The sequence below is a fragment of the Nelumbo lutea genome, chromosome 4 (genome assembly GCF_056320005.1).
Source record: "Nelumbo lutea isolate HS-2025 chromosome 4, American lotus-T2T, whole genome shotgun sequence".
Classification (NCBI taxonomy): domain Eukaryota; kingdom Viridiplantae; phylum Streptophyta; class Magnoliopsida; order Proteales; family Nelumbonaceae; genus Nelumbo; species Nelumbo lutea.
Genome location: NC_142687.1, coordinates 5,205,363 through 5,233,284, shown reverse-complemented (window position 1 = coordinate 5,233,284; position 27,922 = coordinate 5,205,363). Strand labels below are relative to the sequence as shown.

Below are 27,922 nucleotides of genomic sequence, written 5' to 3'. Positions count from 1 at the left end.
TTGAGTAAAACCCGATCCATTGACAGCCCTAACTGTATTTGTTGTCAGCTTTTGGTGCTTTGATATAAAAATTTGTGGGTACTATTGATATGAAAATATTGTAGTAAAAATTACGATGTACAATGTACTTTGGTGGCAGTGACATTTAAGGGCCTTAGTTTCTTTTACTGGCAAGGTATATTCTATTTTCAGAAATCAAAACTCAAGCCAATTAGAATTATCTTAGTGCCCCACGGGAAACTGCCACCCTCCCTCTACCTGCGTAACTCATCAATTCGAAACAAATTCTTGGCAAGTTACAATTGATTAAAAAAATGCCCTTGTAAAAACACTTGCCCAGTTAAGCAAACTTACACTTACTGGGTTACAAAAATGAACGACGCATAAGGCAATAACACCAAAACTACCCTTCACATGTTTTATCCATTTTACTCTTTCCTTTGAGTATTTGCAACTCCACGCCTCAACCATGTCCATATCTATCATTTTACAATTTTATTCTCTTACGTCTTAGATATTCAAACCATAAATGGGCATTTTGGCAAATTTATAATATTAATGCTGAACATGCTGAAAATTATGTCGCTTGTTTTTTTATTTAACAAAAATACTCAACTCCCAATTTTTACAGCATTACATTGTGATATTTTGAGCCGCGTTTGCATTATCATTGTCCCTGTGTCATATATACGTTATTTAACTTGAACATACGATATGTTTTTGGTTTGCCAGATTCACTTAAACCGGAGATACCATACTTACACTGGTTTAGGCACACGGAAGTGGCATTCGGTGGTTGGGGGAAACATCTAAAAAGGATGTTTCTTGAATCTTGGTTCTCGGGGGCCTTCGCATTATTTGTCATATGTGGCGTTTGATGTTGCCTGTTAAGGTATTAAAATAGCAGCTAGCCAGCTACCTTGTCTTGTTGGCTTTGGCCAACTTCTTTTTTCTTTTCTTGACAGCCTTTGGAACTTTAGTCTTGCGGGCCTCTCTCTTTTCCTCTTTCACTTTCTTCTTGTTCTCTTTCCGAGCAGCTTTTTTATCAACTGGTGTTGGTATTTTTAACTCATATGCTGAACCATTCCCTTCCAAGGAATCTGAGTCCTCATCTTCATCTGTTTCAGTCTCTGTTTCACTATTTGCAGAGCCGGTATGCACAGCTGAACTATCAATGAGTTCTGTGCAAGTTTCTTCATGTGGCTGGGGCAGCTTTTTGGCACCTTCGCCTGTAGTTGGTTGAACTTCTGAAAGAGCTTGCTTGAGTCCTGTTACAGTCTGATAGTAAATACCCCCTGTATCTTCCCCGCTTGTTATGCGTTTTATATCCTCCTCAACATTCTTCACATGTTCCAGTGTCCTTGGAATGTATGCCTGGGGAATTATCCAAAAAAGCATGAGCAAAAAAAAAAAAAAAAGAAAAAAAACTCGACTTCATCTAAGCACTGTGTAGGTTGACTGAGCTGAATCAAATGAACCATAGTGGTATGTAGTGACAGATGAGGTGCAAATCTTCCAGCTCTGTAAATTCAACTCTCAAAAAAATCTTGTTGGCCAATATAGCTAGGGTATGAATAATTGAGAACCATTAAAAATTTAGGAGAGATGAATTTCAGAAAAAAGAACATAGAGAAATATTGTTTATTTGGTTTGGTTAGCGTGACAAGCAGAATGACAATATGATTAATTACCTGGACAAAGACAGAATCTGCAATTTCATCCTCTGCAGATATCACATCTTCCCTTGCCAAAATTTTTTGCTGAATCTGAGAGTATTCCAGGCAGAGTATGGTAAAATTCAGAAAGGACAAGGCTCAAAAAAAAAAAAAACATGCACAAAAGGTTTACAGCAGGCATCCCTGCCCCATGCCTTCCCCTCAACCCCATCCTCCATGATTAAGACTCCCATTTCAGAATTTTAGGCAATCAATGAATAGTTGTTTTTGCATAATAACAGATTAGATAAAACACTGAACCTCTTCTAAATAGTTGTCCATAGATTCATCAGCTATAGATGGATCAACTATGAAATCAAACAGCTCTCGAACTGTCATAACAGCTACTCCATGCTTTCTAAAGAAATCCTGCAGAACACCAGATACTTGATTATGGTAGGTCTAATTATTTCACCATCCACACCACGCTAACCTCATTTACTTCTAGAATCAACTTACAGAAATATGGACACAATCTTCACGTAGAAAATCTAAGGCATGGGGGTGGTCAAGGTCCACAGCTTGAGAAACATCAATGATGTACAAGTGACCCTGGGAAATGAAAGTCAAAACATAATGCTAAGTCTTTGAATTTGGTAAAAATAAATTCAATATGTAAAGCACAGGGCCTACCTCAAAATAAAGTATGTTATATTCACTGAGATCTCCATGCACTAGTTTGCACTTCTGATATAAGGTTCTCATTGCGACAATCATCTAATCAGCAGAAATGCTAGAATGTTATTCACATAAAATCATTAAAAGCATAATAATATGACAACATCAGAATTATAAATGCAACACCAGGAGTAGTGAACAAGAGGCAATCATATATAGCTTCCACAGTTAGCCCCTTTGTCTTTATTCTCTTGCAGCAGAATTTGCTAAATACATTGTTATTAATATTATCATCAACATGTTGGCAAATCAATTTAAGAATACAATTTTTTTTATCAGTAATAAACATTAAAATTTTATTACTTAGAAAGAAGAGAGTACAGAAACAAGGGCAGCCTCGGCTACCATCAATAGAAATACATAGACAATTAAAAATTCAGTCTCACAACTGAGCCCAGAAGCACTCTGCTCTGTTTACTCCTTGCTTTGCTAGTTGGTCAGCTAATCCATCTGCCGACCTAGGAGCCCATTGAAATATCAGCTGCATATCCCTTGAGAATCTCTTGAATTGTTTGATTTTGTTTCTGAAAAACCAGGGAATCTTCTCATTCTGCTTTAACCAACTTATTACTATTTTGGAGTCACCTTCAACTATTAGCTTTCAAGTTCCCATTTCCATAGATTTCTGCATAGTACCTTGTTGGTGCGTCTGCGCTCAACCTCTGGCTATTCTCCTCATTCGAGATGTCAAACCTTTGTGATTGCCGCTGGTTTTGGTCGGCTCCCCCCCTTATTTGTTCGTATCGTCCTCCTGGTCAGAATAGACCTGCACGGCTAAGATTTTGCTGCCCAGCTGGCTCTGAGCTCGTTGCTCTTCTAACTGGAGATTGAAGAACATAGTCCTCCGTTTCCAGCACAGCATAAGTCTTGTTCAAACACACTCTCTATGCTGTATGACTCATCGGAGCTTGAAAAGTCTTCGTCCTCTTCTGAACTGCACCAATACATGTTGCTATCTTCTTTCATTGATCAATAACCACATAATTCATTAAAATAGGAAAAAAGCTACAGGGAAGGGGAGCTAAAGATACTTAACTCCCCAGAAAAGAAGCACAACTGATTTAAACACTCGGACCCTCACAATTGAGCCCAAAACCCAGAATTTCTAAAAATTCCTTGCCTAGCCAATCCATCAACAAAGGAGTTAGCATTTCTTCTAACCCAAGTAGATTGGACTTCCATATCCTTAATCAGCCACTTGAATTTTCTTTTCTCATTGCTGTAGCTCCACATCTTGGAAGTGTCTTCTTTCAGACAATTCACAACAATCACAGAATCTCCTTCTATAGGCAGTTTCTTGACTTGAATTTCTTTGGCCCTTTGTATCCCTTCCAACACTGCTAACACCTCAGCCCTCAACGAGTCTCCCACTCCAATTGGACATGAGAACATAGCTATTACATTACCTCTCTCATCCCTTAGGACCCAACCAATACCCAAAGGCCCTGGATTCCCCATGCTACTGTCATCAAAATTTAGTTTGACAAAACCATGAGGTGGAGGGTTCCACAAGAGATTCAAAGTCTTCTTCCTTGTAACTGAGCTAGCAACTTCTTTCCACTTTCTTAGCATATCATTTGTTGAAAAATCTGTAAACTCCTTCATTGTCTTCAGCCAGTATATTACTCTTATATGAATCACCACTACCAAAGTTTCCAAGCCTCTCTCCTTTTCCGAGAAGATTCTTCCATTTCTTTCCTCCCATAGTGTCCAACAAACAGCAGCTCTCATGCATCTCCACATAATTCTTGATGTTTTCGTTGAGCATTCAATAGGTGAAGAGGAAAACAAGCTTTACAGACTATTTGGAGGTGTCCACTTGCACCCAAATAAAGAAGCAAACCAATCCCAAATATTTTTTTGCCAAAACACAAGATATTGGTAAGTGGTACCCAGACTCACCAACAGCTTTGTATAAAACACACCAGTGTGGAGACAAACAGCTATTGGGTCTTTTTCTTTGAAGTAGGTCACCTGTGTTGATTCTTTCAAGGAAAACTTCCCAACAAAAGCTCCTAACCCTCGGAGGTATAGGTTTACACCACACTTCCTTGACAGGGAATGACAGACCAAAAGGAATTTCTGGTTGTATCAGGACTTTAAAGAAGGATGCACAAGTGAAGGATCCAGAGGGAGACAAAGACCATATCCTACTATTTGTCTTTGTGGGTTCCAAGAAGATCCCCTCAAGAATGGACAAAAGAGATGAACCATTAACCAGTTCTGTGTCCCTGAGTGCTCTTCTCAAACCCAAGTTCCTAGCAAACCCGGAATTTGAGTTCGAGGAGACGAGGAAACTGGAAATTGGTTCATTTTTGAGGGTGGAGATTGCAAATAGAGCCGAAAATTGTTCTTTCAAAAGGGTCTCCCCAACCCAAACATGTTCCCAAAATTTTATGAGATTACCTGTGTGTAAATCATACCTGATCCAAGGAGAGAAGAGAGGCAAAACATCTTGGATGGATTTCCAAAGTGATGCTCTTGTAGCAATGGCCGGAATCCCAGAGCCCCAACCATTCTCTGCAAGCCCGTGAATACTACAAATTATCTTCGTCCACAATTTCTCCCTCTCCATAGAAAACCTCCACAGCCATTTCCCTAGCAAAGCCAAATTCCTCTTCCTAATAATCCCAATGCCTAGCCCTCCATCCTGCTTATTCCTACACACCATCTCCCATCTAACCCTATGATCATTTTTTCCTCCCCCGATTCCCACAAGAAGTCCCTCATTAATTTTTCCAACTTACTAGAAACCCCTCCAGGTACCTTAAAGACTGAGAGATAATAGATGGGTAGATTGGCTAGGGTAGACCTAATTAAGGTAATTCTTCCCCTAAGAAATAGGTAGTTTTTCTTCCAAGAAGCATGTCTCTTTTCAAACCTCTCCACTACAGGAGTCCAAAAATTTCCTTTTTGAGGATTATCTCCCAAAGGAAGACCGAGCTAAATCAAAGCCAATTCGAAAGTCCACAACCCAAAATATTTGCACACTCAAGGATCTCACTTTCCCCCATATTCACACCTACAACACCACTTTTATCAAAATTAACTTTCAGACTGAACATTTGCTCAAATAGTTGTACTGTAAGTTTCACATTTCTAATTTAATTCACGTCCCTCCCCTCACAAAACAAAATCGTATCATCTGCAAACTGCAAGTGTGTTAGTGGCCTCTCCCTACCAACTCTCCCACCCTTAATTAGCCCTCTAGAATCTGCCTTAGAGATTAGACTCCCTAATACTTCCGCAATCAAGGTGAACAAGAAAGGAGAAAGGGGGTCTCCTTGTCTTATTCCCCTCAATGCTAGGAAGAAGTCTACCACCGTTCCGTTCACCAAAATAGAGTAGTGGCAAGACCTAATAAACCCCAACACCCATCTGCACCATCTATCACTCAACCCCAAATTAGTCATCACCTCCAACAAAAAGGACCAGTCCACCAAGTCATAAGCTTTTTCCAAATCTAGCTTACAGACTACCCCCTTCTTCTTACATCTCTTGTGAAGTCCTCCACACTCTCATTTGTTATAAGAATCTGATCAATGATCTTATATAGACTATTCACTAGGCTAGTAGGTCTATAATCCCTTGGATGTGTTGCCTCTCTCTTCTTGGGAACCAAAGCAATAAATGTGGAATCCAACGCCGGGTTAATCACTCCCCTTCTATGGAACTCTTCAAATACTAACATTAGCTCTTCCCTCAAGACCTCCCAACAATCCTGGGAAAATGCCATCGTAAAACCATCTGGGCCCAGAGCCTTTGATCTATCCATGGAGAATACTGCCTCCTTGACCTCCACCTCAAATTTTCTCTCCAACCACTCCTTATCTTCTGATCTCATCCTTGGCCATTCCATCCCCTCAATCCAAACCCTATTACTTAAGGGTTTTCTGTATATAGACCTAAAGTGGCTAACAAACTCCCTAGCAATCTCCCCCTAATCAGATAAGGCTATCCCCTCTATTTCCAAGTTTGAAATAAAATTCTTCCTTCTTCTCCCGCTTGTCAAACAATGAAAAAATTTTGTATTCCTATCTCCCTCCTTCAACCATCTACACCTTGACTTTTGTTTCCAACTGACTTCCTCCTTGGACAATTCATCCTCTAGTTGTTTCCGCAGATTCCACCTTTGTTCTTTGTCCTCCTGTGTTAGCTCTCCCCTCCCCTCCTTTCCATCCAAATCTTCCAATTGACCAACTACCATTTGCTTTCTCTCTTCCTACCGCCCAAATTCTAAGTTGTTCCATTCCTTGATTTTAACCCTTCAATAGTTGTATATTCTTATGGAACCTCATTCCTTTCCATTCGACTACAGGGTCACTCTCTGAAAGGTGCAGGCCTTGTGCTTCCCATCTCTTCCACACCAATCATGATGGGCCAATGGTCCGAAGTTACTCTTGCAAGTGCTCTAGAGGCCAAGCTACCCCAATGTTCCTCCCAATCCACCAAAAAAAGAAACCTATCCAACTTAGAGCAAATGGGATTCACTTGTAAGTTGGACCAAGTGTAACTACTACGGGCAAATGGGATTTCTTTAAGTTCAAAGCTTTCCACAAATTGATTAAACTTCCTCATGCTCGTGGTCACCCTCTGTCTAGGATTATTTGTTTCTTCGGAAAGCCTATTTACATTAAAATTGCCTCCTAAACACCACGGACCATCCCACAATCCCCTTACATCCCCCAATTCTTCCCGAAGATTCCTCCTCTCTTTATAATCATTAGGTCCATAGACATTTGTTAACACCCATTCATATCCATCCTCCACCTGCTTAAATTTCAACAAAATTGAGAATTGGCCTATTAATTCCTCCATTGCTATACACACCTCACTCTTCCATAAAGTTATTATTCCCCCAGCAAATCCCCATGAAGGTGCCATAGTCCAACTAACCCCCCTAGTTCTCCATATACTCCTAGCCCACCTAGCATCAAACTTTGCTCTCTTGGACTCTTGAATCATAATTATATCTGGGTTAACCTTTTTTATTGCATCTTTAATTATTGCCCTCTTTCTAGCACTACCCAACCCTCCAACATTCCAGCTGACAATTTTCATTTTACTGAGTTATTCTTTTCCCTTCAAACTCAAAGCCTCAATACTTTACCCCTTTCCTTCTATCCCCCTTGATACCAGCACAACCTCCAAAATCTCTCGTCAACTTTTCAACCTCATTCAATTTTTTCTTCCTCACCTTACCTCCTCCTTTTTTTCTAGAATAAATTTGAGATCATTTGGGTCTTTTAATTTGCACCCCAGTTTCCGCAAAAAATCTGACACGGTATCCTCACTATCCACCTTCGTAACCTCTCGCCCTTCAGAGCCCCCATCCTCATTTATTTCTTCACCTCCTCCTACCCCAAAAATTAAAACTTCTGCCCTCTCCTTTTGTGTGTTATTTTCCCCAAGCTCATCCACCAACCTCCTAAAAATTTCCCAAAGTCTTGTATCTCTATCTCTACCTTCCTCTGCCCCTTCACCTTTACCCCTACCCTCACCTCTTCTACTCCTCTCCTTTGTTTCCTCTACTCCACCATGAGCTTCATCCTCTAGAATGGGAATGGAACTGGGTTGGTAAATTTCCTCTCTGTTGTAAATCACATGGCCTACTCTCTGTACCCAACTATTTATTCCTTGCTGAAGTGTTCCTGTTTTGCCATTGGGAAGCCTCAATTCCTTCCTTACATACATCCTGCCTAGCAAACTGGTTCGACAAAGGCGCTTCCATCTTTGAGAGCAGATTTCCTTCCCCACGCACTTGTTTGCAATCTGCTAACTTGACCTCTTCTCCAATGGTTAGGGGCTTCTCACCAAGAAGGACTTCATTTCCAACTTCTTTCGAAAAGAGGCGCCCTAGGTATAGTGTGTCTTCCACTTCTTCTAGCTGCCAGATTTCTTTCCTTACACTATATAGACTGGTAGAGCCATCCGATTCACCTTCTTCATCAACCCCCTCCACACTGCAAGCCACCCGATCAAAAACCGCTTCCTTCCCAACAAACGCACTAGCTTGAGCACTCCTTGGAGTTCGCCAGCCTGAGACGGAATGCTCTGCACCTTGCAAAACTTCCTCTGAGCATGTGGACTGTTATGGGCCCGGGAATAGGATCTTGTCACGAGTCGGTCCACGGGAAAAACCTCTTGTTTTCCCTTGTTCCTCCCTGCTCTTGATGAATTGATTTGTCCAAGAGATCACCTAACTCTCCTTGCTCTCTTTCTTGATTGAAATTTTCGATATGTTTATTGAATAATATCAACTCCTTAAATAGGAGATTACAAGAGGTAGAATCCTACTTTTACGAAGACTCCTTGCTAATCTACTACTCTATCCTATTAAACTGATAAATAAGACTGAATTGATAAGACAAGACTTCCTTAATCTATCCTACTGAATTGATAAGATAAGATAACAACTGTAATTAGATAAGATAAGACTCCCTTAATCTATCCTACTAAACTGATAAGATAAGATAACTGAATAGATAAGACTCCTACTAGTCCCTGCTACTGAAAGCAAATAAGGTAAGAATACTGAATAGATAAGATAGGATGAGAACAATAAATTGTTGCTGATGAGAACACTAAATTACTGCTGCTGCTACCGGCGCCCACATCATTAGTCCCCTCCTAGACTACGAGCTTGTCCTCAAGCTTGAATTCAGGATGGGTGTCTTGAAACACAGTCAAAGGAATCCCGGATAGGTGGAATGATTTTGCCTTCCTGGATCGGGTTCCAATGAAGAGGGTTCATCCTCAGATAGCTGCAGTGAGATACCAAGATTTGACCATGCATAGCTGCATTCTTTGTCGCGGGTAACTGCAGCCTTAAGGTACTTCTGAGATGTCTTGAACTGTAGAGTACAAAGATTGTGAAGGCCAAGCTAGTGCCACTGAATAGCGTCATCTGGATCCTCTTCTATTGCCTGCTTTAGTGCGTAAAGAGCTCGCTGAGCCTTGTGAACCATGGCAAGTCCTGCCAATGCTATCCGAAGCTCAATTGTTGTAGAGTCCCCTTCTCTGAGTATTGAAGCCATTTCATTCGCAGCCCATGAAAGTTCTTCAATGGGATCTTGAGACCTTTCTGCATCCTTGATACGATGAAGCGCAACAGCATATCGAGTTGACATGCAATTAGGCTCCAGTTTTGATGCCTTCTCCAGGCACTTTCCAGCACTTCTATGATCACCAGCCAAATAGTATGCATTAGCAAGATTCACCCAAATATGTGCAGCCCTAGGAACTGATCTGATTGCAGCTAACAAACACTCTTTTGCAACATTTGCAGCCGCAACATGAGGCATACAAGCTCCTTCACCAGCGATGACGACCTTGGAGTAGTTGCTCTTGTTCTTCTTTGAACTCTCGTCGATGGAATCTTCGATGACACCGGATTCCTACTTAATCGGAACATTCTGGGTGTTGCTAACTTGCACTACGGCAACGACCTGCTGCTTGCTGGACGATTCTGCCATGTCTGATCGGCGACCGGTTGTGGTTGCAACCCCTTTTGGGTTCCTTTCCTTGCTGGAAAAGTACAACTCCATCAAGCGCCTTAATTCTCGGACGTCGTCCTTGATCTCGCGCACCCCCTTGCTGTTTTCCACAAGTCTGTGCTCCAAATCATGAACCCTAGACGTCAATCGCTCAAGGTCACCCATTACGCCTTGCTCTGATACCAAGTTGTTATGGGCCCAGGAATAGGATCTCGTCACGGGTTGGTCCACGGGGAAAACCTCCTGTTTTCCCTTGTTCCTCCCTGCTCTTGATGAACCTATCTTGGCGCCCTAATGGTGATTTGTCCAAGAGATCACCTAACTTTCCTTGCTCTCTTTCTTGACTGAAATTTTCGATATGTTAATTGAATAATATCAGCTCCTTAAATAGGAGATTACAAGAGGTAGAATCCTACTTTTAGGAAGACTCCTTGCTAATCTACTACTCTATCCTATTAAACTGATAAGATAAGATAAGACTTCCTTAATCTATCCTACTGAACCGATAAAATAAGATAAGAACTGTAATTAGATAAGATAAGACTCCCTTAATCTATCCTACTGAACTGACAAGATAAGATAACTGAATAGATAAGACTCCTACTAATCCCTGCTACTGAAAGCAAATAAGGTAAGAATATTGAATAGATAAGATAGGATGAGAACAATAAATTGTTGCTGCTGAGAACACTAAATTACTGCTGCTGCTGTCGGCGCCCACATCAAGGACCACTGCAACTTCAATGTCTGGTCGAAACCAGCCCAAACAGGCTTTAGTGGAGAAGAAACTAGACCATTCTTTCGGTCTAGTGTCACACAAGACAAGCCCCTACCCACGTGATCACTTAAATAGTCACGTGGGCCAGCTAAAACCTTCAAAAAAGAACTGGGTCTAGCCTGGTTTGGTTCGGAGTCACCCATGCGCCCCTTATAATTGACCGACCCACCCCTTCTTTTGGCCACGTCAGCAAATGAAAACCGGCCCACCTTCTCACTAGTTAATTTGAAAATTTTTGAAAGTTTTTCCTTAATAAGATTACTTGACATTTGGTTTTCCTTAGTTAACTTCTCTGCGCGCCCCTGTTATTCACCACCGAGTGTACACCACGTGTACCAGCCTGCCACGTCTGCATCTTCAACCTTGGAACCCCTTCCCCAAAGAGATGCTTCCACTTCCGAAACTAGCCACATGATACCAGCAACCTCAACAGATATGGGTATCATTTCTGGTTTCACTCCCACAACCTTGACCTCGGTAGCTACAAGGTCTTGAAGGTATAACTAAGTGAAAGGCTTCCCGAGTGCTGTTCCATTTCATTACAGAAGGGTTTCCACTTCTGGAACTGAAGCAAACCCAGTTCGGATTCAAAGATAGTGAAGTCCCAATCTTCTTCACCAACATCGATTACAGCTTTCCTCTCAGAGAATGGCTTCAAAGCTAAATTAGCCGAAGTTCCCAAGTTACAGGCCATTGTGTCCAGCAGTTTCCTCCAGTTCTTCACCTCTTTTGTAGTTGATATTACCATTCTCCTCTCCAAAATAGTTTTCTCCGCCTCAACACAAATCTTTTAACCTCCATCGAACTGCCGAATATCTCTCCACCAGAGGATGACCTCTGTTTTGGAACTTCTAGTACTCCCTCATTTCTGTCCACTGTTATCTGAGTCTTGGGCTTATGCTCACTGGACACCTCCAAAATTGCATCCTGCACCTTTATAGTCCATCAGTAGTATGTAACAAAAATTCCTGTAACCTATTAGCAACCTCCAACCAGCCCTGTCCCTCCTTCCCTTCTGGAAAGCACATCAACTGTCTCCTTTTATCAAAGAGTTCAGTGACATTAATGAACCAGCCTTTTCCATTCCTTCTCAGTTCTACTTCAAATCTCTTCCTATGGATTCCTAGGGAGTTCCTCCAACCTTCCTTCCTTACAGAATAAGTAACTCCATCGATAAAACCATTCAACCACAGAACTACTGCATCATTTAGAATTACTGTCGCCCTTCTGTCTTCTCTAATTTTCAGCTGGTTTCTACCTCCAGCCCTTCCAAGATCAAACAAAAATCGCTTGGCCTCTACCTTCAACTCAGATTTCCACCTGTTCACCTTTTGAAACAATCCTACACTTCAGCCTCTCTCCATTGGACTCGGATTTAAGAGCCTAATGAATGATTTCATAGAATGGTTTGTCCATTGGCAAGAGATGGTTCAATAGTTTTTGTCCTACCCTATCTTTGATATTAAGCAGATGGTTTTGAAGGTTCCCTAAAGAGTCCAATGAACTACGAAGGAAAACAATAGCTGAAAATTGAGAAATATGGGATCAGAAGCAACAAATGGAAAGCAGAGAACCGATGCCCTAAACAATACATGTCGCTATCTTCTTTCCACCCCTGTTTCGAAAATCTTGGGTTTGGATGCCCCCACCGAGCAGTTAGATCTAGGCTTCCTCTTCAGTTCGACCCCTTTCCTGCCTTTGATAGCCATTTCAGAGGTTGGGAACGAAGATAGACCAAAACTTTGATCTCCCATCGACACACCCCCCAACCTCACGTGACTACTAACGGCCCCTCATGCCAGCTGGACTCCCTCTGTGTGGACCAGATGATTGGACCTAACCCCGGTTAGATCTAAAGTTTCCTTCCTCTCAGCCGCTTCTTCTTGGGAACAGACCTGTCGCTTCTCCTTCTCAGGTGGGCCCTACACACCCCATGACTTTCCTCCCGACTTTAGGACTTCCTTGTAGGAGTAAAACCCCGCCTTGCTACAGGAGTTATTTGAAGCCCTATTCTTAATGCATGACTCCCTCTTTGCTGCCACACCCTCCAGCTGTTTGCTTATGTGTCCTCGTTCTCTTCCCCTAACACCCCCACATGTCACCCACCCTACTACGTCTTGTTCTTCTTCAACCTTTGATTTTCTACTCCAGAGCGACGCTTCCACTTCCGACACTACCCACACTTTGCTCCAGAAACCTTTAGCAAAAATTTCGATCGATCGCGGTACTCTTTCCGACTTGACACCCGCAATTCTTAATCGAGCTTCTCTAAGATCCAGTTTTTTGAATTGGACAAGCACCCCTCCCATGGCGATCACTACCTTTTTAAGGATGGATTTCTGCCACAGATTGAATGGCAATTCAAACAATTTCACTTGGAAGCAGCCATCTGCGATATCCACTGAATTGTAGTAAGGGCATCGGTTTTCAACCATTATCGGCCCCTCTTTTGTTTCTACAGTCGTAGACTCCACCTATGCAAAACCCACATCTAGAACTGCCTTCTTAACAGAAAAAGGGATTAGAATAACTGTTCTTTTCAGGCCTAGCTTTTTCGATACCTCCTCCAAAACTGGTTTCCAATCCTTCACTTCATTCTTCGTTGATAAAATTAGCTTTTGCTCCCAACCACCTATTTCCCCTTCCACCAATATCTTTGGTATAGGCATAGAGAGAACAACCGACGTAGCTGCATTATTTTCTTCCTTTTCTTCTATCCCCACTTTCTCCAAAAATTCCTTCCATGCTTTCAAGTCCTCTTTCCTTTTCAATGTATTTTCCTCCACAACAAGCTTCTTAGTTTGTTCCTGCACTGCCTTGGTCCAAATTCTTACCACAAACTAGTGAATCTTGTTTGCTACCTTTATCCAACCCTCCAGCTTTTTTCCTTCAGGTATGATAATTATTTGTTTTTTCTTCAAATCTTTCTGCTAACATCATGAACCACCCTTTGGAATTTCTCCTTCGTTCTGCAACATACTCTTTCCTTAATGTTTTGAACGTATCTTTCCACCCCCACAGTCTAGTCCACATTGACTGCACCATCGAGAAAGCTTTGAAACCACACCAAAGCTTCACCGACCAGAAACACCACCCCTCTTGATCTTTCTCTAATCTTCACCGTCAACTCCTTCTGATGGAACATCTCTTCCAGAAATAGCTCTATACTCTCCACCTTGATAAATCTTCTCCATCTCCTTGTCGGTGCAAAGCCCTCGTGATTCTTGTCTTCCATAATGACCACTCCAATTTAAGAATACATATTGTGCATAAACAAAATAATATGCTAAAGACTAGCATGTTGAGGGTGGGCCTTGGCACAACACAACAGTTGGTTTGCACCATTGCTACCTGGGTGACTAGGGTTCAAATCTTGGTTGGAAACAGCTTCTCTCTGTATCTCCAAGGGCAAGGCTGCGTGCATCTGTCCCACCTTAAACCCTGCATTGGCAGGAACGTCATACACTGGGCTGCCCATGTTAGATAAACTGTTAAGAACTTGCCTAACTCAGGGCTGTTCGAGGGAGCCAACCTCCTAGATTCGAGTGTAGGGAAGAGAGAGAGAGAGAGAGAGAGAGAGAGATTAGTGCCGAAAGATTCATGCCTTTATTTCCCTTGTGCTTCACTATTTATACTATTTTACATTCTTTAATTCCTTTCTGTTACAATTGTTGCAAGTGGACGATTAGTTGTGCTGACGTGGCCTTCTCTTGTAAAACTGACTAACTATTTTCTGTTGTTCTGTTTCAGTAGTCTTAACAATCCCTCCCTCCTTTAGAGAGACATTGCCCTCAAGGTCTAATGTGGGAAAATTTGATTGTAGATCCAAGTAGGATTCCCAGGTTGCATCTTCTGGGAGTTTAGACCAAACGACGCACCCATCTGAAATCAACGATGCGGGCTGGCTTAGTCTGCACCCACCACGGCGCACCCATCTTAAAGCAATGATGCGGGGTGGCTCAGTCTGCACATGTCCTTCATCTAAAAATGTGGGAAGAGTAGCACTTGTAATGACTCCTGGCTTCGGCCCTTTCTTCAGTAAGGAGATATGGAATAGAGGGTGTAATTTTGATGTTGCCGGGAGGTCCAACTTGTATGTCACAAACCCTATCCTTTCAAGGATTTTAAATGGTCCAAAATAGTGTGGGTTAAGTTTGTTCCACTATCGGCTTGCTACTAAAATCTGTCTGAAAGGATGTAATTTGAGAAACACCCAATCACTGACTTCATATTGGACAATTTTGTGATGTTTATCACAAGTGTGCTTCATCCATTGTTGTGTCTACAAGAGATGATTTCTAAGCTCCTTTAACACCCCATCTCGTTGTGTCAATTGTTCTTCTAAGGTTGCTACTATGGTGGTCCCTTTTTCATGAAGAAGTAGAGGGGGAGGATCCTGACCATATAGAACTCAGAAGGGCGTCATCCCGGTAGCACTATGGAAAGTGGTGTTGTACCAACACTTAGCCTAGTGGATCCACTTCGCCCATTGTCTTGGTCGATTTCCTGCGAAGCATCTCAGATATGTTTCAAGACTCTTGTTGACCGCCTCCGTCTGTCCATCAGGTTGGGGGTGGTAGCTAGTTGACTTGAAGAGTTTAACCCCATGCAGACGATAAAGTTCAGCCCAGAAACGACTCATAAAAATAGGGTCCCTATCGGTCACAATTAAGTTGGGAAGCCCATGAAGGCGCACAATTTCCATGAGGAACAATTCAGCAACTGTGACTACTGTAAATGGGTGTGATAGAGGTAGGAAATGACTGTATTTTGTCAATCTATCCACTACCACAAGGATAACCGTTTTATCAGCAGAAACGAACAATCCTGTGATGAAATCCATTGATATATCATCACAGACTTGGGATGGGATTGGGAGTGGTTGCAAGAGGACTGCTGGTGTTGTAGTGGCTAACTTATTTTGTTGGTATACTGCACACTCGGCTATGAAGTTCTGGATGGATGTACACATGCTTTCCAATGGAATTGTGTGGCAATGCGTTTTTGTTTTCGTAGGATGCCGGAGTGGCCACCTATGAGTGAGGCATGGAATAATTCAAGGAGCTTCCTGAGATGAGCAGAATCTGCCGAGATTTCCAGGCACCCTTTGAAGAAGAGTAGGTCATCCTTGATGGTATACCCGGGGTACAGTGATGGATTTGCCAATACTTGGGCCTTTTTGAAGTTGATATGAGTGGAGATGTTGGGGAAGATACTAGTAGCTGAAATGATTGTGGGTGTCGTGAGAGAGCGTCAGCCACCCGGTTAGCAGCTCCTGCTTTGTACTTAATTGTGTAGTTGTATCCCAACAGTTTGGATATCCACCGTAGTTGTTCCTGTGCTAGGACTGCTTGCTCTAATAAGAACTTCAAACTTTGATGGTCGGTCCGAATTATGAACCATCTGCCGAGCAAGTAGGATCGCCAACGTTGAATTGCTAAGACCACTGCTATTAATTCTCATTCATAAACTGATTTGGCCAACTTTTGTGATGTTAAGGCCTTGCTGAAAAAGGTTAGCGGTTGACCCTCTTGCATGAAGACAACCCCAATCCCTTGACCGGAGGCATCATATTCAATGATGAAGTCTTTTGTGAAATCGGGCAGTGCTAATGTTGGAGGTGTCGAAACAGCATGTCTCAACTGCTCAAAAGCTTGTTGGGCCGGGGTTGACCAGTGAAAGGCATCTCGTTTCAATAATTGGGTCAAGGGGGCAACTATTAGGCCGTAGTTTTTTATGAAACAGCGATAAAACCCTATCAGGCCCAAGAAGGCCCTCAATTCTTTCACATTTTTGGGTTGCAGCCAGCCTATTATACTGGAGATTTTATCCGGGTCGGCTGCTACAGTTTCGTTTTCTACATGTCCCAAGTAATAAGCTACGTTTTGTCCAATGGAGCACTTGGACTTTTTAGCGAACAACTGATGGGCCTTAAGTGTTGTGACTTGTAGATGATTAAGATGTTTCTCCCAATTAGGGCCATAGACCGATATGTCATCAAACAAAACAAGAATGAATTTATGTAAATATAGCTGAAATATGTCGTTCATTAAGGTTTGAAATGTTGTTGGAGCGTTGGTCAACCCAAATGGCATGACCAAGAACTCATAGTGGCCATCATGTGTCCTGAAAGCCGTTTTGTGAACATCCTCCCTATGTACCCTTATCTAATGATATGGTGGCTCGACTAAGTTCGTCAAGTAGTTCATCAATGATCGGTATTGAAGATCGGTCTTTAATGGTGATATTATCAAGGGCCCTATAATCAATACAAAATCGCCACGTCCCATCCTTCTTTTTGACGAATAATATCGGTAAAGAGAATGGATTGTGGTTGGGCTGTATTATTCCTTCCTCAAGCATATCTTGAACTTGCTTCTCAATTTCAAAATTTTGAAAGTAAGGGTATTGGTAAGGTCTTTACATTGGTTGAGGCGACTCCTGGCATGAGAGGAATGTGATGGTCATGTTCTCAGCATGGTGGAAGCTCTTGGGGTTCTTTGAACACGCTACCATATTGCTGGAGGAGTTGTCGTAGGTGGCTTTGGTAGTCTCCATGCCCATTTGAGCTGCTGTTAGCAAAGGATGGGCTGGTCCAACTTGAGTCCATGTGCATGAATATGGGCTGATCCGGATCTCCCATTTGCTTCGTTAATGTTGCAAGACTGATGGGCCTTGGACCCATGCATGTTTGCCCTAGTAGATGGGCTGTAGAGTTCCCCGATGTGATGTCCATGGTAAGACGAGCCCAGTCAAAGATCATGGGACCTAATTGACTTAACAACTGAATGCCTAACATCACGTCCGCTCCACTGAGATGAAGGGGGTATAGGTCCATTGAAAACTGGTGACCCTAAACCTTTAGTGGTAAGCCCATGCATATACTATTGCAAGATAGGCTATTACCATTGGTCACATGAACCATAAAAGCCATTGTTGGTTGAACTGGGAGTCCCATTTTATCTACCAAGACTTGAGTTATGAAGTTAAGGGAATTGCCACTATCTATGAGGATTGACACATGGCGCCCTTGGATCAACCCGACAACTCTAATTGTTTGTCGGGACGCAAGTCCCATAAGGGCTTGTAGAGATATTTCAGGTGTCCCATTGGGTTATATTTCCCACCTAGGGTCAGATTCCTCGCAACTAGTGAAGTCGTCTTCCTCTTTGGTATCCGTTTGAAGGAGAAATGCTTGTTGTTTCTTGCACCGATGGCCCGACCCGAATTTCACTTCACAGTGGTAGCAAAGTCCTTTGTCTCTATAGGCCCGCATTTTGGCCCAAGTCAACCGTTTGAAGGGAACCAATGGGCCTGAACCCAATATTCCTTCCTCCTTGTCTTGTGTTGTTGTCCAGGTTACCGGATCCCATGGCCGATGTACCCTTCTTGCTCGAGCGAACTTGTCTTCATACAATCTTGCTAGTGTTGCTGCATTTATGAACAAAGTATGCTGCATCGCCTTTACTTCCAGTCGTAGTTCTTCCTTCAAGCCGCCAACGAAGCTTCCAACTAGCGTTTTTTCCGTCCACCCTTGGACTCGCACGGCCAGTTTTTCAAATTCCATCTAGTAATCTTTAATCGATTCCACCTGCCACAGTTTTGCAAGATTCTCATTGTGCTCTTCGAACCCCGACGATCCAAAACGAATAGTCATGGCATTGGTGAAGTCCACCCAAGATTGACAAGGATGTCCCCGTCGGTACCACTGAAACCATAGGATAGCTTCCCCCTCAAGATGCGTCGAAGCCATTGCCACCTTGTCTTGCCCAGGTGTCTCATGGTAATCAAAATATCGCTTGGCTCTGAGAATCCAGGGAATCGGGTCGCCGCCTAAGAAGATGGGGAAGTTGATTTTTGCTGCTCTCATTGCCATCGACCCTGTTTTGCGGTTGTTTTCATTGTTGTGCTCCTCTTGGCTTCCTCTGTCGTTGTTCGTTGACCCCTGCTCCAGCCGATTGAGGAGAGCGGTAAAACCTTCCTTCATTTCTTCGAGGTTTGATGATATTCGATGGATCTCTACTTCCATCTGATCTACCCGGGCGTCTACTGATGTTGTTCTTGTGTTGGTCATGCTAGCTCTGATACTAACTTGTTAGGAACCTGCCTAACTCAGGGCTCTTTGAGGGAGCCAACCTCCTGGATTCGATGGTAGGGAAGAGGGAGAGGGAAAGGGAGAGAGAGAGAGAGAGTTAGTGCCAAAAGATTCATGCCTTTATTTCCCTTGTACTTCACTATTTATACTGTTTTACATTCTTTAATTCCTTTCTCTTACAAATGTTGCAAGTGGGTGATTAGTTGTGCTGACGTGGCCTTCTCTTGTAAAACTGACTAACTATTTTCTGTTGTTCTGTTTTCAGCGGTCTTAACATAAACATAAATGCAACCCGCTTCTATTAAGAACTACAAGGTGTGCAGACAACATTGCAGAAATACAGAGTTCATTTAAGAATGCTGATTAGGGTACAAAATAATTTTGATAAACGAAGCAAGCCCCTAGTAAAAAGACAAGTATCCAGTTGAAGTACACGTGTATTGTGCATAGTGGCGCCCATCTTTTCAAAACATTACTATTGGTCCATTCACTAGAGGTGTGTCTCTTTATTAAAAATGGGATTTGCTCTAATCACCAACTTTTTAAAAAAGATACATGTTCATAAATGCTAAATTATTTAAATGGAAAAAAAAATCTATAAAACTTGCAGATATTGAATGAATCTCTGAGAGCTTATACATTACGTAGTTAATCCATTTATTATTTTTTAAGATTGTTCAACAAAAAAGAAAAATAAATATTTAGTTGAATTTTGTTTTCAACAAATACTGTTCAAGTTTATTCCTTTTATGTTTTTCTAATCAGCACATTCAGGACCTCTCATCAAGTATAAAGTATATCACTTCCAGGTTTGAGTGAGTGGCCACTCCATGCAAAATAGGCAAAAGATAGGTCTGTGTCCAGTCCATACCCCCCATGACCAAGGATAGACAGGAGCAGCATTGGGTGATGGCCCTTCCAAGGCTCTCCTCAGGTATCAAGTCTGTATTGATGTGCATTATAGTTATACAATGAGATCAAATAGGGTCATGATACAGTTTAGTACAAATTTAAACAATATGACACTAACAAATAAAATATAAGAACAAAAATTTGCAGAGGCAATTTTTTATGTGTATCAGTGTATGCAAAGATGGATCACAAGAAATTTCTAAGTGAACTTTTGACAAAATCTTTAGAATTAAAAGGTAATTGGTACCACGAGTACGTTCAAGTAAAATTTTAGCAAGAATAAGAGTACACTTTTAGGGTGTTCAGCAATCAGCCAAAATAATTCAGATTGAAACAAAATTCTACAAGACATATATAAGAGCAACAAATAGTTCTGGATGCAGTGGAATGATGGAGTAGGACACATGTAGCCAACCCAAAATAGTTAAGATAAAGCTTAATTGAGTAGAGTTGAACTAGCAGCAAAAATGGACCAATGCATCTCTTCCTCTTTTTTGTAACTATCAGCATTATCCGAGCAATATGAATGAACACACCTCAACATAACCTTCACGTATTTTGTCTTGAGATAAAGCAGCATCCTTGAGACGAGGTGCAGCCCAGCCTGCTTTTCCTGTATGGCATAAAAATACAGAATTATCGGGATAAATCTGATGTGGAAGTACCAATTTTAAATCCTACACCATTCCAAGAAATATGGAAAGACAGAAAAGAAGATTTTACATGGAGCAATGAGAAAGCTACTACGGTTCTAGTTATTGCAAAATCCTGGCTATTGAGTATAAGTCAGGTAATTATAGCCTACAAAGAGTGCTAGAATGTTTGAAGCACGTGCTAGAATCATGACCAACCATTTGGTGGTTGTTAATAATTCATTCTGACTAGACTATTACAGTGATCTAACATGGATTACTGATGACAATGTGGTAAATCAGAATATCAGCTTAAGTGGACAATCTAATCAGTTCTGTTTAATGGTATATCCATTGTTAAATTGCGAGCACTTAAACCATATCTTACTACATGGATCCATGTCCCTTTTGGTATCTCCCTAGCCCTTTAGCACCTTCAACTTGTAACAGATCACTTTTTCTAACAGGTGTTGTAGGTGATCTTCTATGCCTGTGAACAAATCATCTCAATCAACTTTCTCTCACTTTATAACCTACTGGAGCTACTCCTAGGTTAATTTGTATGACTTCATTTTTAACTGCCCTTTCTTGTTTTACCACTCATCCATCTAAGCATTCTCATTTCTGCCACTCATTTTTCAGGCATGCTGTTTCTTAACTGCCCAACACTCTATACAAATCCCGAGTGCACCATGATTTATACTCCTATTAGTAATATTAAACTTACATATCATATATCCTTCATTCATAATTTCATAATCCTTTTTTTTTTATTTTGCTTTTTCTTTCTTTGTATTGTGTTTTGGAGGAGGTGTGGAACTCCATAAGGGAAGCAACTAATGCTACGTCCCGACCTCTGCACATGTTGCTATCACTTTTTGAAAGCATTTTGAATATACATAGTGACTTTTATTCCCATCATGGGACCCTTGATCCTATATATCTAGATAATAGAAAGTAGAAAATAAACAGACTAATCTTATAAACTTAGATATGCGTCAAAGACATTCTGAAAGGGGAAAAAAAGAAGAAAGAAGTAACCTCCAAAGAAAAAGGGATAGTGGAATCAGTCAAAAAATGTGGATAGGAAAAGTGAAAAACAAACCCATACCTATAAATTCCATGACCAAAACATGAAGCCTCAAAAGGCATGGAGTTGGACACCTAATTCCTGCTGCCTTTAACCTGCAGTACAGAGCATTGCATTTCAAAACATCAAACCATAAGAATGTTCTTCATATATAATTGGAAGGCAAGATTGCTTCAAATATGGATTACAACATAGGTGGGCGGTGGACCAGGCTGGGTTTAGGCCCAATTACCCAATCCTAAAATTTAGGCCCCAGCCTGAGGCCCAAACAAACCAAAGGTAAAGCCCAAAGCCTCAAACTGAACTCTAGCAAAATTAGGCTGGGCTTGGACCTGGGCAGGTTGGTTGATTTTTATGATTTCCTTGGGAACATATGCAACCTACTAGAACAGTAGAACTCAACTAAGATTTGGTCCTTTCACTACAAAATAGGTTCGAATTCAGTGGGAAGGTTAGCTAAAAAGTGACTTGAATACTAATTGCAAGTTAAAGGTCTTAGAAGAACCAAATCACTCCTTTTGAGATATGTTTGAGGAAGTTAAAGGTCTTAGTCCTGAACCATTCTACTTCTGGCATCTCTGATCCAAGAATGATATGTAGAATATAGTAATGAGATTTAAACCTCAATTGGCATCACTACTTCCATGTCATGCATGGGAACAATGTTCTGTAAATTCTTCTCCATTCGGTTCAGCAAGGCAAATAAAGAACTTTTTTAACAGAAAAACAAGGCATAAAATCACCTAAAAATTTCATCTCTACCTTTTCCAGAAAGAAAAGGAAAAAAAAAAAAGAGAGAGAGAGAGAAAAGAGCACCTCTCAAGGCTCCCCCTCTGCAAGCCTATTAGCAGCAGAATTGGCTTGTCTCAGAATTTGAAAGAGCCTTAGTGTGAAATCAAAGAATTGAATTTTTTTGGATAAAATACAAAAACCTCCCCTGAAGTTTCTGACAATAATAAAAACCTCCCCTTTAGTTTCATTTTAACAAATACCTCCCCTGAAATAAAAAAAAAAAAATCAACAAACACCTCCCTTCCATCACTAACTTAGACGGAAAACGTTAAGTTGATGCATCATTTTTTTTTCAAATACCCATTCTAACCTGGGTATTGGCAGCATCTCTACCAAGACCAAGAACAGCAACGAAAGCTGGGGTTTGGGATTCTTTGGCTATTCTGCAAGGAATGAAAACTCTGTTTAGGAGAGGAACCAGAGCAATGAGTGGCCTTGTTGTCGCTCATATCACGGAGGACGTTATAAATGACAAGCTTCCCTTGTTTATCATAAGTATATATCAATCTGGTCTCATCGTGCGATTAGATGTCACACTTATCTTCCCTTCTTCCTCTTTAGCTTCCCCACTTGGCATTCCTTCGATTTATTGTTCTATAATTTAGGAAGAAAATGATGCTTTATTGAAGCTCATCTGTCATTACAGAGACAAGCGCATGATCGTGGTACCTGAGGTTCCCGGGATGTTGGACGTTGGGGTTAAGTGTGCAAGTCTGCTAGGACAAGGTGGGTCCGATGTCTCTGAAGATGGAGGTGAACCAAGCAAAGGTGCTGCTGTCACTTTGTGGCTCGTGGACACCGCTGTGGAGATGGATGATAGTGGGAATGCCACCGTTCTTGGGAAAGGCAGTGGGGACAGTTCGATCCCATGGGAGTATGTGATTTTGAGGGAGATGATTTTGCCACATCACATAAGTTGGTACTCCTCAGAGTGTCTTAATCATGGACCGGGAAAAGTGGTGGTTATTCAGGAGAGTCTCGATTGTGGAACCGGGAGCAGTAGCGGCCATTTAGGAGGTTCCATACGTGAATACTGTCGTTGGAGGCAAGTCACGATGGAACTTCTGTAGTAAAGTGGAGAAAGAAAAAGTTCATCAAACATGATAAAGAAGCAAGAGGGAGTACTGTGAATCAAGATTAATCAGTACCCATTTCTTTTGATACATGCCGATGGTGAGACTTGAAAGAATGGAAAGGTGATATAGCATGGAATAATCGTAGAGCTTTGTTATTTGTGGGAGTTCATCAATTGCAGAGAAGCAGATACTTGTTGAAGATTAGCTGATTTGATTATCGGAGGAGGAGGAGTCTATGCTTGGGCTAAGTAAAAATATTGGAGACAATTATAACGCTATTGTGATTGTGAGAGATAATAAAAATTTGTGGTTTTGATGTAACCCAGTTTGTGAAATCGGATAGGAAGGAGAAGAAGGTGGGAGAGCCATTGATGTCAATAAGTATTAGTTTTAGACCATACACGTGGATGAGTGTAGTCAATCTGCAATTCCAAAAGATTCAATGCAAAAAACGCTCTGACATTAATAGGGGTAATTTTGTAGCTTTATAATTTTCTGTCGGGGTCCATAATGGAAGGGAGGTTTTTGTTGACTTTTTTAAAAGTTTAGGGGAGGTGTTTGTTAAAATGAAACTAAAGGGGAGGTTTTTATTATTGTCAGAAACTTGAGAAGAGGTTTTTGTATTTTACCCTTTCTCTTCATCCGATAACCATGACTCAAAGGATATGGGAATCTGGGACCAGTCCTTGATCCATCCCACCATTGTCTTGAGTCACCTCATGGTGATCCTATCTTATTCCATGGTGAAGGACAATAGCCCTTGTAGAAAGAAAGGAAAAAAGAAAGGTTCTTCAAATCACTAATCCCTACAAGATCTATGCAGGGAAGTATGACTATGCAATTGCTGACCCATCCTTGACGACCCAGGATTCCCCAATGAACAACATAAAAGTTTAACCCAATTGATTGCACACATGGAGTCACCCAAATCTGGACCACCTGAGCCAGGGTTGAATCACCCAATTGATTACATCAGCTTTCTTGAAATCCTGTTAAATTGTGTTTTCTCCATAATTGGCTTAGCATAAGTTTTCCTTTCAAGTATGTGAAAGAAAGTTATATAGCTATTGGCATATGCTACCTTAAAATTTTAAACACTCCTAACACAGTTTGCCAAATATACAAACTAGCTGTAGTACATAAACTAGTCAATTGCTAAAGCAATTATTAGTTGAAATTTTTAGTAGATTACTTTATTGATATAACCTTTATGTTTTACCACTATTTAGTGTACGTGTAGGGGATACTGCTTGGTCTAACTGTAAAATCTCAGGCTAACAAGTAACAAAAGTTTGGGTTTAAGAGCAGCCACTTTGTGAAAAGGAAACATGTCAAAGATTAGGTTTAGGTCCATAACCAGTACTCCCCTCCCAAGACCGCAGATAGCTGGGACCAACATTGGATAATGGCCTTTAAAGTGTACACATTTGCAAAAGACAATGCAGACACCAAATACTAGATGAAAAGATAATAACATTTTGATTACCTCAAAAGGTTCCTCATTTCTTTCTCAGCCCAAGTCTTCACCATTTTCCTTGGGTTGTGCTTGCAGTATCCATGTCTGAAACGATAATCTCCTTGAACATACCGATCCCTGTCTCTGGAGTGGTAAAGTAAAGCAAAATCTGAATTACACCATTTATACAATGTACATGGATAAGATATTTGGGCACTCATCAGCTAGTTGGAGCTTGAATCATAAAAATATAGTGGATAAGAAAGATGAAAATGGAACCTAAATGCCCAAACTGTTTTTTGCATCCAACAAAACTCATTCAATATTAATGCCCTGCTGTGAATAAAGAACACCAAATTTGGGGGGAGGGGGAAGGTGAAAGGAAAAATATGCTTAGATAATGTTAAATATAACAAAACAAGTTTACAATTCAATAAAAGCTGCATAGACAATATTAAGGAAAAAAGAATTTGTCGTGGCTGAATGTTCTATGGAGTTTTGACTCACAACATGATTGCAGCCTTTTGCCTTCTAAAAATTGCACCCTAAAAGAAATATTATAGAAACCCCACCAAGTTTTTCTTAAGACAAATACGAACTAAATTTACATTTAACATGTCTTATTTAACCATAGTGATTAACAAATCTAATGTATATTACTGTATTTGTTTACTGACTCTGAACCTTATTGTCCTCTTTTTGTGTCTCTTTTGACAATTAATTGTCTAAAAAAACTGCAATCATTAATTGTTATGCATGCAAATAGACATATTCTCGTAGATATTATTATCAGTGAAGCAATTGCATTAAGAGTTCCATTTACTCTATATATTGTCAGGAATCAGGAGTCCAAAGCCATGAACTTCTTAATGGCACCCAACAGGAGAAGAAGCATAACAATTGATTAAGAATAAAGTAACATTTATACAATAATAACTGAGAGTAAAATGCAACTGTCATAACAGCAAAACGCAAGTTTCGTTGGATTTACTTGAATACAAGAATAGAAGTTTTGTATACTTTGATCGCCAGTTCTTGACCATCAGCTTTTGTTGCATGATAAACATTTGCCTGAGGGAGAAATAAAATGACTGTCGGATGAGAACAGAGCTGCATTTATGCCATTGCAAGGATTTTCCAAAATTTTAATTGTAGTATGTAATGGTTATTGCATATCCAAATGCAGTTAATGATAATAAAATAAACTACTAGGCTACTATGTCATAGAAGGAAATCATAAACGAAACCATAAAAATTTAGATAACATATAATTCAAGGGTACTATCATCTTACTTCTTTCCCTGTTGATATGCAACCATTGATATCATGAAATACTCCACGATTGAGCATTTTGAAGAGAACCATGCGAGTTCTTGGATCAATGGCCTGAAAAATACATTATATGTATATAACTATTTCTCATGTAACAGACACCAACAAGGAGGAGATGTATCGTGTACGTACTGTTGTGAAACGAATGGTTTTTTTTTAACCTTCCATACTACCTCATAATCTTTATAAATACGAACCTGCTCAACTGTGGCACGGTCTGCTTTCTCGGTAGTTTTTGTTTTCCCAATAGCCATCTCTCGAACGCTTTCGCGAATTGCAGTTGTTACAGAGTTTGACATGCCAACATTCACTCTTCCTTCCCACTCCTACAAAATCAATATACATGAAATAAAATATAAAAAAGAAAACCAGCACTGTAATACTAGGAAAGGAAACGAAGTTAACAATTCAAATATCGGGCAATTGTCAAAAAATAAAAGAAAAGGAAGATCAAAAGGAAGTCAGTTCCACTCTGACTAGAGTAGTCCAGTCTAAATGTTTATAGCCCTAAACTGGCATTATCAACTGAGCCAAAGCAACAGCTACAGTCCCAGATTTTTTTGTTCCATTGGTTAAAAAATGAATTTTTTGTCTTATTAAAATTCTACAAATAAAGCAACCAATATGAGTTTTTTAGTCTACCAAGTACCAACTAATGCAATGATCATCTAGTCACACGGATAAATCGGAAAATCAACAATTGGCATACACAAAATTAAATTCTCGGTCAGGCTCAGGCCTGTAATAGTTAATAACTACTACCAAATAACCCATCCTCGGGCTATCGAGTCTTCCTAACAAGACTGCCAGATCCAATGACCGTACTAAAGCTCAAAACACGAAGCTCTATACAAAACAGGTGAGAAGAAGCGGGCATACCTCCAAGGGTGCTGCTCGAATGTGATTGAAAAACTTCTGGTTGCGATTAGATAGAGGTTGAAGAGGAGATGAGGAAGGACGAGAGAGAAGCCCGCCATGAGCGTTCGGACGCCTCGATGAGAGAGAAAAGGCTCCATCAATGGTTTCGTTATCGTCTTTCGTGTCCAGCCAATCCAGAGCATCTGCTATATCAGAGTCCGACGACCATGAAAGCTCTTCGCCTTCGTCTTCATTTGGTAAAGTAGATTCTTCAGCTTCTTCTACATTATATTCTGTTAGAGGCATCTTCTTCTTCCTGCAATTCTGCTTCTGCTGCCAATACCAATATTGATGTTATCAGGGTTTTTCAAATTCCGTTCTAGGGTTTCTGTGGGACGAAAGGACGCGGTAGCAGGATTGTAGCGGTCCCTGCTTGGGGTCTTTGGTTAATAACCGTGGATCTTGAATCTTGAGTGCATCAATTTGGATTTTACCGATCCAAACGGTCCATCAGATGGCAAACCATCTGACTAGGCCATGTTCATTCTTCTGAAGTCCCAACAGGTAACGCAAACAAGCAGCTCGCCCCCTCAACGGCCCAAGGGCAAGGGGTGTTCATTTTCAGTCACACCCGGAAATTATGGGCTTGGACCTGTGTGCAGGTCTGGTAGACCAAAACCTACATCAAGCTAATAAATTTTAGGGCAGGGCTGGACCTAACACTTCAAGTCCAGCCCCGGCCATACATGAGATTTGATTATGATATGATATCTAAAAAAATCGTGACCAATCAATCGATATTATAAATGTATTAATTAATCAATCATGTGGCATTTTCCTAAATATTATACACAAAAGGTATAGGTGTAGGAATCAAGCCTGACCCATGTAGGCACAGGGTCGGGGTCTTGCTCCATGCTCGAAAAAGATAGGCTAAGCCCAGGCCTAGGCTACAACCTTGTATCGTGGGTGCAAAGCCCAACTTGGGCCCAACCCATGGATCCGCCATAAC

At 41.0% G+C, this 27,922-nt stretch overlaps 1 protein-coding gene across 1 annotated transcript; it reads right to left on the bottom strand.

Annotated features, from left to right (window-relative positions):
- Positions 1–568: 568 nt before the first annotated feature.
- LOC148853528 (uncharacterized) lies at positions 569–27,627 on the bottom strand. Its single transcript, XM_088984955.1, has 12 exons — positions 26,932–27,627; positions 26,250–26,378; positions 26,014–26,106; positions 25,712–25,791; positions 24,751–24,864; positions 21,418–21,491; positions 20,211–20,287; positions 2,349–2,432; positions 2,175–2,267; positions 1,977–2,084; positions 1,692–1,766; positions 569–1,374 (listed from the first exon to the last, which is right to left on the bottom strand). Exons 1-12 carry the CDS (start codon positions 27,214–27,216, stop codon positions 916–918), a joined length of 1,671 nt encoding a protein of 556 aa, XP_088841081.1. The 5' UTR covers positions 27,217–27,627; the 3' UTR covers positions 569–915.
- Positions 27,628–27,922: the final 295 nt, after the last annotated feature.